A 16,894-nucleotide genomic window follows, 5' to 3' on the forward strand; every position below is an offset into this window, starting at 1 on the left:
GCCTATAGGACTTCAGTGTACAATTTCTTTAGGAAAGGAAAGCTAAGAAAAAATCTGGCAAGTGTTAAGGTCATCAAATGTTTTTGTTTGGTTTTTATGTTCAGGACACTGACTAAAGAATACAAAAAAGTTGTGCAGCATTTGATGCCACAGCAGGCCTCATCATTTCAAAATGAAGGAGAATTGCAGGTTTACTGTGCAATAAGAGAAACAGGCTTTTGTCAGGTAACCAGTAGGAGTACAGTCACTAAAAATAGGTTTCTGTTGTGGAAATGGAGGACTCTTATAAAAGGATAACCATCAGCGCAGCACTCCACCAATGAGGCCTTTATGGTAGAGTGGTCAGACAGAAGTCATTACTTACTAAAAGGAACATGACAGCCCACTGGGAGTTTGAACAAACACTCAACTACTTGGCTACAACCCCCAACACTGTGTTTTTAGGAAACAAGAAACTGAGCTTCATCTTGTTAATAACAGTTAAATACAGCAGCGTCACTCTGTGGGGACTGGTTTCTTCTTCCTCTTCTTTTTTTTTTTTTTTTTTAGGTCTGGAGGGTTTTCAGGATACAGTAGAATCAAATATGGATGCAGATTGAGTGTTAATGTTTCCACGAGCCAAAAAAAAGTAAGTAGAGTAGCAGCTACAGGAAAACTAACCCGAACCTGATGGAGCATCTGTGCAAAGACATGAATATGGATCTGCCAAGGCACTCCACCTGGTTCACTATACAGTACCTGCCAAAAAAGAAGAGTAACAAAAGCTATGAAAGAGGAGAAATGGAACAAGCTTAGTACACTTCTAAACATGGGAACTTGTCTTGTATTTCTCTGAACTGTTTTTAACTGTGTAAGATTTTTGGATGCCTTGAAGTTGCCACAAATCTATTTCTTTGGGTTGCCAAGTTAAAAAAATAAGTATTTCTTGATGAAATGCTAAGTTCACTTTGGACTTGACATTCATATTTCACATTTTGAGAAACCTTAAATTGAAGCAAGGTTAATAGTTAAAGCATCTATAGCAGGGGTTCTCAAAGTGCGGCCCGGGGGCCCACAATAAAATAGAGGCAGAGCAGGTTCCTTTGAGGAAAAATGTGTTGGCGAGGAGAAAAGGCGCTTTCAAGCTACGTGGACAAATGCTTACTTTGTCGTACCTCAAGGGCTGGATAAAGTCATGTGCCTTATTTGCAAGCAGGTAAATGCAATGCTCAGCGAATTCAATAAAAGTCACCACTATGTTACAAATCATAAAAACTATGTCAAATTTACCGGCGAGGAGCGCAACAACAACAACAACAACGAGGCTATGCTGCACAGCAGATAATGTTTACAAAAATGGCTAAATCCAGTGAAGCTGTGACAGAAGCTAGCGATGTCGTGGCTTTGGAAATGGCCCGGCGTAGCAAGCATTTCAAGCAAGTGACGGGGAGTTTGTAAAAGGAATGTATTTTTTCTGTTTATCCATTTTTTTAACCAAAATTGGCCCCCACTCTAATGTTGAGTTCCTAATTTGGCCCTCCGCTACAAAAAACTTTGAGAATCCCAGATCTATACCATGCATAATCAACCTTTTGAGCTTTTAAGTTTTTTATATTGTTCATTCTCACGAAAAGAAAACCCAAAGTGGTATTTTGATCCGTTCGCGCATTTCTGAGTGTTTCTCTGAAAATCTGCGCTCTGAGCACCAGCCCCTCCCAACCCATGAAACTTAACTTCTTATGTATGAAGTTGAGGAACAGCCCCTCCCAGGAAGAGTCTGTGCTGCCAGCACCGCCCCCAGAATAACACACACACACTTTCTACATGGAGGTAGCTGTGATTGGCTTAACGCTTTCATTTTAAATGCACATCCATCGTTGCAAAAGTTAAGATGTTTGTTTTCGTGAGAAAAAACGCAGACACGCTACCGAGGCCGACTCTAGGTTGACGTCACCCACAAGGAGAAAAAGGCGGCGCCTCAGAAATCGAGAAAATAACTAATATTTCACTGAAAAATCCTTCTTTGATGTGCCAAATGTAATATATTATCATACATATGGATATAATTTACTCTGAAATGCTTAAGAAAAGCACGATAATGAGTAAGTTCTGAGTATTCAAAGCTCTTTTTACACGGTTTTAAACAGGCTGGACACACTTCTACTAAAACACTGCAAATTGACAGTAGGAGTGTGTTGAACTTGTTAGAAATGTGCTAGAGATAAAAAAAATAAAACATTTTTACAAGCACATAAGTGTTTTTGACGGAAACAATCCCTGCTGTATCCTGTTAGTGATCATTCTGGAAATGAGTCCACTGCTTGTTTAGAGTTGATGTGTGTCAAAATTTGAAGTCCCATAAATTATATATAGACGTTAAAGACAGGATTATATAAAAGATCACATTTAGGTAGATGTACAGTAACATTTCTACAGCATTAAAGTGAATCTGCATGAGCCAGTGCATCATTCAGAAATAGAAGTTTGTAACCACCAGGACTTCTCCAGGAGTATCCTGCCTAACCTGAGTGATGAAGAAACACGATCCTTAAGCTTCAGGCCCACTATATAGGGATCAAGAATGAAAGCGGATACAAAACAATTCAAATAGAAACCAATGGACTTAGCCTGAGCAGTTTCACTGGAGCCATGTGGTCAAGAAGCATCTTAGCCACTGACTGTATGTGAGAATTGGACTGAGTGACTCCTCCCCCCTCGCGTTCCAAACAGGTTGGTTCTTGGTTCCAAGAAGCCAAAATCCAATAGACTTCCATAATCTATAACAGCGGTCCACATCCCCCGGGCCACGGATCGGTACCATTCCGTGGGTCATTTGATACGGGGCCAAACAGAAGGAATAAATAACTTACATTACTTCCGTTTTATTTATTTCGGAATCGGAAAAAGGTTTTATTTTGAAAAATGGCCTGATTCTCTGTTACATCCGTCTATGCCAACCTTGACGCAGGCCAAGGCACTCTTCTTGGTCCCGTGATAGGTTACCGCTAAAATAAAACCCAGGAGCCAGCAAAATGAGTAAAAAACAAATTTATTTGGAAAGTGTCTTTGCCAAGGGGAAAACACCCAGCCAGGAGGCAAAAGAGGAGCCTTCGACTTCCAAAAAAAAGAAAGCTACATGTAGCCCTTGTGCTATCCTGGGCACTTTAACATTGGGAGTGGCGTCATCTAGACCCACTAGACAGTGCTCTGAACCTTTTTTTCTTAAATGATTTATGATTATCACTGGTGTCCATGGATAACATGAAATCTTTCAACCTTTATCCACCTTTGTCGTGGTAGGGAGAACACATCAATGTAAGGGTGGGGTCATCTAAGGTGGCACAGGGGTTAATAAACAGTACTTCTTTTTTGCACCATGAGTGTGGGAAGGGGAGAGGATGATGACACCTGTGCGATGTACAATATCATGCATGTCAAAATAAAAGTTCAACATGCGTCTTGACACATCTCTGTTCCACCTTTGTCGAAACCTTGCTACATTAATTGTACGCCACATCTTAAAGATGTGGCGTACAATTAATGAGTGAACAGTTTGTCTGCTGTCATACCGGTCCGTGGCATTAAAGGTTGGGGACCACTGATCTATAAGATAGATAACATAGACTTCCATGACCAATCAGATGCCCCAATAAAAGTATGCGGTCTCACGTTGAACGTTCGAAACGTTTGATTGACTGATTTCCCCCAAGCCCACGTTCAAGTAGTAGGGGTGTGGCCTTCTAACGAGCTCACTTCTGATTGACGAGAGTAGTTGCTATAGAAATTATGACTCAGACCGACGTCTTCTGGCTCCAGCATGTCGGCGAGCGTATCAGAAAAAATGGCAACTGGATTGATTCAATTTGGTCTGGGGGAAAATCCTTTAGTTTTGTTAAAGCTCTTTAAAACGCACAGCAGAGGTTCTGACGTGTCTCATGTGTGAAGACACATAGAAATACTAAGACTTTATGGAAAATCTCCATTCAGGACAGTTGGAAGAAGTGTTTTTTCTGGACAATGAAGAGGTTTTTATCAGTAGAACTTTCATTAAATCTGATGATTTTGTAATTTAAACAATAAATAAACATGTCAGCTACAGCCGTCTGTGTATAACCTACATATATTGTATTCTTTCTGTTCTATCTTGAAATGTCAGCAGCAGACAGACAATTTTGGTTAATAATTAAATATCTATGGCTTTTGTTGTTGAATAATTGAAGAGAAAAAGAGAAAGAAATGTGGCATAAGAGTAAAAAAACGAATTGAAAATCCTTTTTATATCTTTCTCAGTTTAAACATTTTTTGGTTAATCAGATTTATGTTTCTTGAGGCTATAATGCTGTAAAAATGGGTTTTTATAACATTTTCTCCCTAATAAAAATACCTTAAGTAGGTAAAATAAGATTTCTAGGGAGGAAAAAGGAATTGACCAGATATAGGCATGGTAAATAAAGTAACTGCCCCTATAGTGGCGGAACTATCTAGATTATTTTTTAGGGAGGCCAGATGCTGGCACAGGTTTGGGAAAGTGGGAAAGGGGGGGTTTAAGTAAGTGACCCAAAACTTAAATAAACGTTAGTGGTTCTCATCTCGTACGTACGGAGCCCGTGTCCTGACTTTAAAAAACTAAAATATATCTTATTCCCACAAAATAATATTCAGTTCCCACAAGGTAATATTCCGTTCCCACCAAATATTTCGTTCCCTCGAAATAATTAATTCGTGTCATTAACACGACATCGCTCTCCGTCCGGCCGCAAAAGCTGCTTTCAGCGGTAACTTCCGTGTCTCTGTGACCCACATTCTTTCAAGAAAAAACAAACAAAAAATAATAAATAAATAAAAATAGACCAAAAAGCCCCACACCACACCAAAAAAGGTGTACTGACAAACAAGCAAAAAAAAAAAACAACACGAAAAAATGAAGATGAATACAGCCTCAACAGAGGACAAACTAGTGCTTTGCTTGTGCCTGTCCCAAGCCCGGTAAATGCAGTCGGGTAGAGCACTCAACATAAAACCTATAAGGCCTATCAAATGGATTAAAGGAGAAGATTGATTTATAGATAGATGAACTTTTTTGTTTTCTTTGCATTTTAGGGTCCCGGAGGGACATGAGACCCCAAACTCAGCACACCCAGACTTTCCCCCCCTTGCCCATAGTGGCATGCATGAGAAAAACACACAACACACCTTTGTGGCTAGACTTAATGTCATTGGCCACTGTGCTGTGTTTAACGTTAACCACGTTTATGTTTTTCTTTTTTATTTGACCATAGAGTCTGTGAATGGAATGCACATTCACAGGACAGCAGTTTTTAAATTGCTCTTTGATTTTAACTTTAATGGTTCCATGTGCAGAAAAGTTAGGTGCAGCTATTGTGCTCTGAGGTATAGAGCAGATTTCCTCTCAGCCTTGATCAGGTGTTTGGCGTCAGATCTTCTCAGCATGACATGACCTTAACACATTTAAGCTTCAGAGTAGAACATTACCTAATTCCTTCCCATTCCAGTTAAAGCCATGCCTGTTCTGTCTCTCATACCCAGAAATACTCTCCCTGACCATGTTCTCGACTTTGCTCTTCAGATAAAAAAAAAAAAAAAAAAAATCAAAGCCTTCTTTTCACTCCACATCTGTTCGCTCTGTTTTTTTCTCAAACCATGCCTGCCTCATCTCCTCTCTGCTTCTCCTCTTTCTTCTTGCTCCTTATGCAGATGGCAGTAGAAGGGGTCACTGTTCTGAATGCAAATCAGCTCAGTGCCCTTCCCCACCAGGGCATCACGCAACCCGTTCAAGTTTGAGGGAAATTTAGAGAACTTATCAACTAACACAAATGCCCTTTTGGATTGAAAAGTCAGTTATATTCCCTCTTTTTATCTCTGTTTTGCTTCCCACCTGCTTTGCTGTGTTAAATGTGTGATCAGGTTGTTAGGCAGGAGAACTGTCTCACTGTGTTCCCATTTCCTCAAGACACTCCCCAGGCAAAGGCCTCATATCCTTCATTTTTATTACCTCTAGAGCAGCCATTTACCGTGCACTTTATTAAAAAACATATTTCAAGGGACAAGACGTGAGGAAGGCAAAGCGGGGTGGGGAGGGGGGCAAGGACCGAGCTGGATGCACTAGAAAAGATGAAGAGCAAACAGTTTAGAAATGCGTGTCCTGCAAGTTGCAGGCGTGGAATGGGGATGGGGTGGGTGAGCTGAAGCTGTGTCTGACACCTTGTCAAGTAGACGGGGCAACGTGGACATGACATACTGCAGCTTCATGCCGTTTACCGCGCTGAGGAAATGGAGAGGGACGGGAGACAGCTGGCTGCTGGTGCACTGAACCGGAGAGAAACGCAGTTGCCTGAGAGATGGAGTCACATTAGGTCAAACAGTACAGTCCTGGGACAGCCCGGACTGAATGCCTCTTCATAGACCATTGAATTTCCCTGAGCAGTGGCCCATTACATCATGTGGCAGTCAGCCTACCGGCACGCTTCTGTTCTGAAGAGGATGAGGAAGATGTTTTCAAGCCTAAATTCCCCGAGGCCACATCCTACTTTAGTTCCTTGATAATGCACTCTAGTAGTTCTCCAGACCTTAAAAAGCCATCAAGACCTAGATACCTTCTTGAACACTCACTTTGGTCCAGTTCCTCACAGTCATTTGTAGAATGGGGTTGATGCGGGTCAAACTCCGCCTGTGGTTGGCTTAACTTTTTTTTTTATGCAACAACTTGTAAAACTTTGCTTAGCTGGTAGTCATTAGCCTGTTCTTGGACCTTTCAAACTTTCAAATTTAGTTTTTTCTTCAGTGGTAAGCAGCATGATGACAGTTTGAAAGTGGTGAAATGTGTCTCCAGCTGCTCAGTTGATGCTAGCATTACCTCACAATGGATCAACCCAACCATGCTCATAAAATCTACAGCCTTGCCTGATTTGCAGTGAAAAATAATGAATATAAAACCCTATCAGTACAAAATGCACATCACTAGTAATTAAATCCAGTGAAATGTAATTAAAATATGTCATTATTAAAGACCCACTCCAGTGAAAACTGTGGTTTTGGTGTTTTTAACATGTTCATGGGGCATTTTTCTGAAGATGGCGGACGCACATCTAAAATAATAAATAAATATAAATATAATAAATATAAAATAAAAATAATAATAATAAATAAAGAAATTAAGCTTAAAATTACATTTTTCTTTGTTCAAACCGTTATGAATCAGTGGCAGGCAAAAAAATGCAGTTGAAAAAAAGCTTGCTGGTGTGAGGTAAAGTTACTACGGCAAGCCACAAGCTCCCTGCTCCTATCCATTCCGATGCATCCACCTGCAGACAAATAGTTCCATGAACACCTTTGTTTTCCCCGTCTGAGCTGGAATCTGGATCAGAACTGGATAGCTCCAATATTGCTCGCCATTTTTGTTGCACTGCTAATGTTCGGTTGGGGTTGTGAGGGGCTGTAAGCTAGCGGGTGAGAGTGTAAACAGGGGGATGTTGGGAAGTAGAGATGCGCTTATTCCGCGCTCAGGCTCAGGCATCTGATTGGTCAGTTTATAACTTGAATAACTTGCACTACAGCAAAAATATCATTAAAAGAAATGGGATAAGTAAAAAGATAATAAAAGGTTTTAGAGGAAGTATTTTATTTTGACAAATGGAATGACTGAGTAATAGCTTCTTATTTCTCTATAGAAGCCTATGGGATTTTATTTTTTTGGACCAGCAGGTACTTTCTATTTGGAACGTGAGGGGGGAGGGGTCACTCAATCCAGTTGTCATTTACAGTCAATGGTCTGTAGTTGAAACCTGTTTAACTGAAGAAACAGCTTTGCCTGCATTATTTTCTAATACCAATCAAAAAGTCGTAACAATAGTTAATCAAAGTCAAAGTTAGCTACATTTAGCCACTGAATTGACAACACTGATATGATGTATATGAAGTCTCCAGAATTATCAGTAGAACCAAGTGAATTCTGGTTTGATGTTCATCAAGGTTGTGCACCCCCTAGCAGAAATGTGAGCTTTATAGTTACAGTGTTCCCTCTATTTTATCGTTCTAAAAATAACCACCGATAGATGAAATCTGAGACGTAGGATTACAAATGTTTTAAGGCTGTAAACCTCCTTACAACACAGTTTTCTCAGACAGACATGTCTGAGAATTTTCACACTTTTTTCATTTGTTGAAACACTCAAAGTGCAAAATCTTTTAGGAAATAAGTCAAGTATTATAGAAGGAAAACAAAGCTCGTGAACGAAGATTTAAGTAACTCTGACAAGCTGAACACATTCTTTACAAGAGACACCACAAAGAGGAAACAGAGCAGCACTGTAAAAAAAATAAAATAAAATAAATAAAAAAAAGAACCTGCAAAGTTGCGCTCAAAAAAGCTGCAAAAAAACGAGACCCCAATACAGTGAGGGAGGTTTTTGTGGATGATAACTAAGTTGGAGTTGATCCATCTGGTCTTACCCATCTCTATAAATGTGAATGATCTTTAGCGTCGGGACTGAGCCCTACACAGTGTTTTTAAATCACAACATCATGCATGTATGAACACCATTCTCAGCTATGTGTTGTAGTTCCACTGCATAAACACTCCACTTATAAACAGACGCCGTTGTTTTTACAGTACACAGTAGATGCTGACTTTTGTTTTGGATGTGTGCTGCAGGCGCTACAGAACTCGGAAAAAAATGACCTTTTTTGCAACGGGTTATGTGCACATCAATATGTATATGTGAGTGATTGTATAACTGTGATTAATGATCATATTTAGTAAATTGAATTATGACCATGATGGAGGTTTTCTTCAATACCAGCTGCAATACCGGCTCTCTCTTTTCCTTTTGTAGGACCTTACATTTCTTACTGCTCCCTTTTGTTTCCACGTGTATAACTTGAGTTTTGACCCCTCATCTGACTTGATATTGATTTCTGCAGTTCATCACACTGCCTTTCTGGAGCCTTATTGCGGCCCTCATTTGTAAATCGCTTTGGTTAAAAGCGTCTGTTCAATCTGAACGGTTTCGGGTTGGATAAAATTGAGTTATGCCAACAAGCCTTTACAAAGCTCCGCCATCTCTCACATGAGATGTCTGCAAACGCCTTGTGACTGTTTCTCTGTCCTCCTAGTTGCAGCCTAAGCCATGACTGCATTGCACTTTTATGCAAAGTGGGTCTCGATAGGTGTTTTATTGGACATAATTCTTTGAAGTTGTTCACGGTAGAAGTTTAGCGCCACATGCTGCTGCAGAAGCAGAAGTTCTAGATGGAAACACCCTTAAAGAAGTCAGAGTTCTTTGCCAGATGTTTTGGAGTTGGCGGTGTAATGAATCATTTTAATAACAATTCAATTAAAATCATTATTAGGGGGTTACGATACAATGCATATTTGCTTTTGGATCATTTTAAACAATCTATTTCATACACCTAAAATGGATCCAGGACATCTTTAGCCAAAACTTCTACCAGTGTGACTCAGAAATAGATATCTGGTACTGAACAGGTGAAGTTTTTCAGATTCCTTGTATTTCTTCAAGATAATCAAGTGTAACTTAAACATGTCTACAAACTGGCAAAAAAAATGGCAAATACATTCAGATTTTAGATTCCTAAAGTTCAGTCTACTGTTGTTTTTCCACATCCAAATAATCCAAAGGGAATATTATGAGAACATTCTAGCACACTGTATGGTCACATGTCTTTGCTAAATTCAAAGTGTTTCCACACATTGGACTGGCATGATGGATTGATCAGTTTTTGCTGACATCACATGTGTGTTGTCTGCTGTGATGCACTTGGTCGTTTTTACAGTATACTGTAGTAAAATAAACCTACCATGTCTCCATCCAAATGGTATTTTCCAAAATCAATGTGTTTTATTTTATTTTATTTTGAAACGATTTTATATTGGTATAGGTCGATTTGTTAAAATTCGATTGACAACTTGCCTCAAACAGATCGATCTGGTTTGATCGTAGGAGTAAAAATCAATTTATCCAAAGGCTGTGTCACACAGCAACTACATACATGATACAAGATGAAAATTGATCATACGTGAATATTTGTGGAAGAAGTGAGAAAAGCTGTGGTCTTTAGGTGAAATTTTCCCAGATGTATCATGAATGAAGCACGTTAAAGCTACGGCAGAAGTACGAATAAACCACGCAAAGAATACGTAAATCAATGAAGATCATGAACTATGCGTGATTATTGTGCTGTTTATTTGCAATTCATCAGGGATTCGTGTGTCAATTACGTTATTTTAGCATGTTATGTGCGTCATTTATACACTTTTATATTGGGTCATTTACGCAAAATAAAAGAAATACATCAGTGTTGCATGCATGAAAAGTCCGTTAGACATATTTAGAACGGTGGTGGAAAGCCACACATTTGGGTATGCATCTGGCAAAAATTATGTACAATTTGTGTAATAATTGTATATAAATTTGGTAGAATACTGTTAAACTGCTTAATTCTCAACCGACCAAAAATTTTGAACATCTCAAAAACCCAAATTCACGTGAAGAGCCATCATCGAAACCCTCGACGGACATTTGCGCACATTAACGAATGATGATCGTAAGAAACACTAAAGAAATACGTATACCGTATATGTATCACAAAAGACAGAAATTTCTTACGTGGAAAATGCACGAAAATGCTTAAAGTGGCTGTGCAACACGGCCTATACCAATTGGATTGAAGCAAGGAATCGGGTCTTGAACAAACACCAAAATTACAGAATTTTAAGAAAGCTCGATGGTCAACCCCATGGGCCGGTACAGTCCAACGCTTCCATTTTGTGTCTTGCTTTAGTGATCAAAATTCCATATGACCATTGACTCACTTTACTATAATAATAATGAAGTGGATTTATCTGTGCTTTTCCAGATGCTCAAAGCGCTTACAATGTGCATTCATTATTCATAATTGGTGATGGAACTGTGGTATGGTACTACATCAGTAGCCACAGCTGCCCTGGGGCAAACTGACAGAGGTGCGTCGCCTAGGGCCCCTCTGGCCATCACCGGGATATTCATATGCACCAGTGCAACCACAGTGGAGACCTGGAGGGTGAAGTGTCTTCCCCAAGGACACAACAACAGTTGGCTGGAGGGAGCAGGAATTGAACCGCCGATCCTTCGATCACTGGCCAACCTGCCGCCTATGTGTTTGGCTACATGCTTTCCTTAAAATAGCATGTGAATTTAGAGAGTGAAGGGAAATTGGAGGAGTCTCCATTAAGCAGAAAGGTGTGGTTTTTGAGTGGTGATAAGTAGTGAGGGAGTGCTGACAAGACAGCAAGTTAATGGGCCTTTCTATCCATTACTGGCCCGTTCACCTGTCTGCTCTGCAGCACAGGACCAACGCCTGTGCCGTCTGCTGCTTCGGCAGTAAGTGCTCTCAGCATCAGGCTTCTGCAGTGATGCTGAAAGGAGACAGCAGATCCACTAAGCATCGATTCTCAGACATTAGGACTGACAATAAACATTTGATATCAGGAAACCATATTTATGAAGATGGATGGATAAAAGAGCAGCATAACGATGGTAGAGTGCACAGAAACTTTGTCAACTTTGTCATCTGATGCACAGCACAAAGGAAGAGCATATGGAAGCTCTTGACTGTCCTCCAGTACAACAATATTAAAGTTAAATAAACAAGTTAAAAAAAAGTTGAATATATTACAATTAAATTATAGTATTGAAGCAAACCAAGACACGCAAAATGTCACAGTTTCTCAAATGATCACTGGACCTTTGAGATGACCTTTAAACTTTAGATAATAATTTTTAACTTTTTTTTAATTGCTTTGAATTTATTTTAAAGATGTCAGTCAGTTTTATGTTCTATGATTTTGGTTTTATTCTCAAAGACTTCTCACTGAGCTGTTTGCTCTGCTTCAGAGCTTGATATCTGTCATGGTCCTCTTTTTTGTAAAGGCCGTGTCACACAGCCACTACGTATATTTTCCTCACTTTCCACGTGTTTGTTTGTGATACATGTGTGAAATACGTAATTCATAAGTGTTTCTTGCGTTCGCCATTTGTCAACGTGCGCAGAATTTCTGTCAAGGTTACCGCCGACAGGACTTTCGTAATTCTTCCGTGGTTTTATTGCGATTTATTTATGATGCATTTGTGAAAATTTCACTTAAAGACCACACCTTTTCTCACTTTTTCCACGAACATTCAGGCATGACTAGTTTCAAATATGCACAAAATGTAAGTAGTGGTTGTGTGACACGGACTTAAAGCATGGGAACATACCTGAAATATCCAACAAACTAAAAAGTTGAAGAAAAACCAAACGACAGGAAGAGATTTTAACTCTGCACATGACAGGATACAAAAGAAGCTATAACAGTACAAAGTGAACATCATAAGAAGTGTAACGTTGCACACTGAATGTGATTCGCAAATTGCATCCTTTAACTCTGTTGAGTTTGTGCAGGGATGTTACTTTTTGATGCTTGTGCAAAAATATGTTCATAAACTAGATGAGTTTGGGAGGAGCTACTGTCCAAAGTTTTAGCCTCAAGGCTACATGGAAGCATTGACTGTATATATTATTTACAAAGCATGGAAGACACGGATGAAATCGAGAGATCAGGTTTATTAATTTGAAAAGCTTGAATAAAGTATAGGTAAAAATGCTGCCATGTCTGGGTTCATGGGATCATTCAGAACCTCTCCCAGTACTGTGAGCTCCACCATCTACTGCAGGAGCTGCATCTGAATGACTGCTGCTTTCAGCGGTACTTCTGTGTCCCGCTAACCCAATTTGAGGATTTTCTCTCCTGTATTTTCAGAGGAGGGAAAAAATAAGTATAAAACTATAGGACAATTTTATTGCTGTCTCAATACAAATAAGAAAAATATTAAGTTCAGAGGAAGAACGATCACCTCTTCTTGTTGGTTTTGGATTCCATCTGCTGATCACAGGCCAAAGCCTTGTACATGATTGGTTAACATGACAAAAACTTTGCCGTGCTGCACTGTTGTGCTGTCTGAACTGCGCTCCCGCCAAGCCGCACCACACCATCTCTCAAAAAGCAAGGACCTCAGATCACATTTACACATGAATTTAATGTTGAAACTGGGCGACCGTGCCATGGGAAAGTGCATTTGTTGTGAAAGCAGCTTAAATCACCAAAAATTGATTGCCGGATCAACAACTATGATGAAGTAACAAAGTGAAAGCTCTAATCGGTACAAGATCATCACAAGATGGATAAAAACCAGCAGGTGTTCTTCTTTTTAGGCAGTGTCGTACTATATGAGCAGCTCTAATATCTTCAGGTTGGTCCACGCCTAAAAGTGCAGTGTGAAGGCAAAACCAAACAAAACATTCAAAGATTTTACGATCCCAGCCATAATGAACCGATTTCATCAGGGCTTCCTGATCTAAAAGATGCTTTTTCTTGAAGGCAGTCCTAATAGGCCATCTCAAATCCAGTGGTTAATTGTTTGCTTATGGAAAACTCCATCCCAACAAAAGGTTTATGGCATTCTTCTTAGTGAAAGTCTGACAAAGGAAGAGGCGATAGGACAAAAGTCAGTCACTAAGATAAACTGGGTTTAGTAGCTGTGCCTTAACTGAATTTATTACTCAGCCTTAATTTGCCCCCTCTTTGACCTTGAAGGGGGAAATCGGAGCCGTTTATTTTAAACATTACAGGATGAACGTTTCCCATGTGTGTGGGTAAAATACAGTATGTGAAAAATAGCAATAGTAAACTGGGCTGATTCAGTCAGAAAAGTCATCAGGAACAAGTGACAGCTTGATTCAGTTCCTTACTTTTATTTTCCTTTCAAGGCAGCAATATGTGAGGACTGATTGTGAAAAGGCTTGAGGAAGAAAAAGTCTTTTAGGTCATTTACAAAGGCAGACCTCGACAGGATCCCAAACAGCTAAAACAGATGACTTTGTGGTTATCTTTTTAGGAAACAGTGTGTAATGCTTGTACACAGCCGCTGAGGTGAAATGGAGCACGGTGCCTCACACTTTGCCAGTTTTTCCTCCTCGAAGCCTTTCTTGTTTTTGTTTTTTTTTGTGTGAGGGAATTTCCTGCAGATGCAATCTTTTTGAATTTTGTCTTTTGTCTCTCCTTCCCCCATTTTCCAACCCTTAGGTCCGCTCACAAAAAAACAAGATGAGTCTACAATGAACAGACCAAAGGATGAAGGTATTTTAATTGCATGTTTTTTTTTGCCTTTCTTTTTACCTTGTGCTCTATTTTTTAAAATCCGTAGGGACTGAAGTGTTTGGATGTGAATTAATGATCACCCTTTTTGTGCACATTACACAGCCCACTTTGAAGCGCTCTGTCACAGGCAAGCATGAGCTACCTAAATATTTAGCTGTTCGGCCCTTTACCCCTTCTCCTCAGTTCTTATCAGAATTGCTTTTTGGTTGCTTGTAGAGAAAACCCTTTTCTCATTTCTTGCTTTTCTCATGATGAATCTCTATATGAGGAAAAAAAATCAATATTCTGTCCTTTTTCACATGGGCTTTTATTCTGAAGTTCTCATGAAACAACCTTCGGAAAAAATGTTCTTGGCTTTAAGATTGAACTCAAAGTTTGACCTAAAACGGGGAAAAAAAGTGATGTATTTCTGCATGTTTCTGCTCTTGCCGTACATTTTCAGGTTGGCTGCGGCCAAAGGGTGATATTCTCACGACTCTTTACTGATGCGGCCAAAATCGGTTCGGTCTTGTGCTGCACTCTTGAATCCCTGATTTACCCTGGTCCATCTGCGGTGTGCCTCCCTTGTGTAGCGTGGGGAGTCCGTCTCACGACCGTCGGTTAGTGCTGCTCAATCCTGGTCCTGGATATCCACCACCCTGCCTGTTTTCCAGTTCTCTTTTCACAGCTTTCTGCAAATTTGCTGACTCAGGTGTCTCCTAATTCTGATTGACTGAACACACCTGATCCAGGGAATCGGCAGCAAGAAATAAAGGGAGAGACAGGCAGGGTGGTAGATTTTAAGGACCAGAATTGAGCAGCCTTAGTTTACACTGTCCGTCTCCCCTCCCCCTGGTGTCCGAAGGAGTGGTTCCAATACTTAAGCGATCAAGCCCCATACTCTCTCCTATAAAATGCATGTTTTGTATCAGAATGATGTTTATGGTTTTGTACTTCCAAAGTAAAACTTTTATTGGCCATGGTTAAAATGGTCACCGCAGTGATAACAGCCGTTATCCCGTGGTCACGACACATTAAAATAAAATATTATTTCATTACATTTTATTGTTAAAAGTACAACGGAAGTTTTTATTTTGAAACTTGGACATGTTTCCTGTTTCTCTGGCTTTAACACCTTGACAGACTGGAAATAAAACTTCCACATAAAGCTGGCGTTGCGGAGTGACAGGAGTCAGTCACGAGGCGATGTAAACATTCCAATTGGTTAAGGAACCTTCTATAATTTGTGTGTCAACGCAACGGAGACGCCCCGCAGACGGACTAGTGGAAAAACAATGTTGTTTCCGTAGATGTGCAAAGGAAGCATACTCTTGAATGTCTGTTCTTGTATTTATTTTTTTGTTCACTGTGTTGCGTTCTATTTGGGTGCTGAACCGTCGCTTCCTTGCATCTCTAATTGCCCTGCTTTAAAAAGAGACAGATGCAGATAATCCAATTGTGCGGATTCTTAACAGTGAAAATGGAGGGATGGGGTCCTGAGGTATAGGAGAAGAGCAGACTGATGGAGCAGAGATGAAAGAAAAAGAAAAGCTTAGCACAGAGAAAGCACTGGGAAGGGCAAAAAAGAAGGGTGAAAAAAAATAACAATCATAATGAAGACAAGTGCGTGATGAAATGACATTTATAGAGCTCAGAAAGTGAGAGAAATGTGGAGGAATAGAGAGTGAGAGGGTGGATGAGTAGAACACTGGAAGAGCTTGACATTTATGCCGACAGCTGATGGATCTTGACAGGATCAGGAGGGTTGGGGTGCAGTCGAAATCTTCACTTAACCGCTCAAGTATGGATTGGACAGGGGGCTCCTAAACAATGTGGTATTTGCATCTTACTCCAAAGTTGTTTGGAATGAAACAGCCATTGCTTGTGTGCTGGTTTGCGTTTAAAGAAAGTATTTAAGTGCTGATTCAGGCTAAAACCTTTTACACCCAAATCAATCGAAATTACCATAAAGGAATGAATGAGAGGGCATCAGAGGAATGGAAAATCAGATGGTAGGCACTTCCTGTGGAGATGAAAGACATTACTATTGAGAATGGAGGGAGGTGGTTAGAAATCAGAAAGGATCAGGTCAGGTGGAGCTGAAAGGAGTGAATAATGTGACACTGTCTTTGAGGCAAGTGGATGAGATGGTGAGCTCCTTGTTGAGTGGAGAAACCCGCAAAACATAATCAGCTCAAACCCTATTTGTAGTATAATGTAGTAGTACAATGCTACGTTCACACCGGCCTCTGCAAAGTGCATTCAAGCAACCACTGTCTACAAAAAGTCTATGTAAACATGCATTTTTGCGTACTTCAGGCTTCTGCGTTCAAAACTCTGTCACGCAACGCTAGGCAACTTTTTAGGTTTTGGGCTCTACATACAAAACATGCATCCACTGAACTTAATCAGTTGAACTTTGACCAATCAGGGACTCAGATTTTTTAGTGACATATGGATGACGTCCTTTTTTAATTCAGTGCCAACTGTTTGAAAATTGATCACGGCGGAGGAATTAACAATTGGTGAGTAAGGTACTGGCGGAGGGAAACCTTGCCCTAAGTTGCCATGGCTCCTCCTTACAATACACTTGTTTTTTAAACACCTTTGGACACCACTACAACTTCAAATTACGCTACAACTGGAGCAGTAGTGAGGAGACAGGAAGGTAAGGAGGTAATTTGGATATGACCCAAGTCTGACATATAACGGAATAGAGCT

General features: G+C 40.0%; 1 protein-coding gene across 5 annotated transcripts in view; it reads left to right on the plus strand.

Moving 5' to 3' along the window:
• Positions 1–16,894, plus strand: part of nlgn2b (neuroligin 2b) — a 140,177-nt gene that overhangs the window by 72,878 nt on the left and 50,405 nt on the right. For 4 of the 5 annotated variants that reach the window (XM_023962099.2, XM_023962100.2, XM_078930301.1 and 1 more), the window contains exon 3: positions 14,120–14,173. The exons of the other annotated variant lie outside the window; for it this stretch is intronic. In XM_023962099.2, coding sequence (XP_023817867.1) covers positions 14,120–14,173 — 54 coding nt within the window. The remainder of the gene's footprint in view (positions 1–14,119; positions 14,174–16,894) is intronic. 5 annotated transcript variants of the gene reach the window in all.

This window comes from Oryzias latipes, chromosome 14 (assembly GCF_053564925.1).
Source record: "Oryzias latipes strain Hd-rR chromosome 14, Olatipes_Hd-rR_3.1".
NCBI lineage: Eukaryota > Metazoa > Chordata > Actinopteri > Beloniformes > Adrianichthyidae > Oryzias > Oryzias latipes.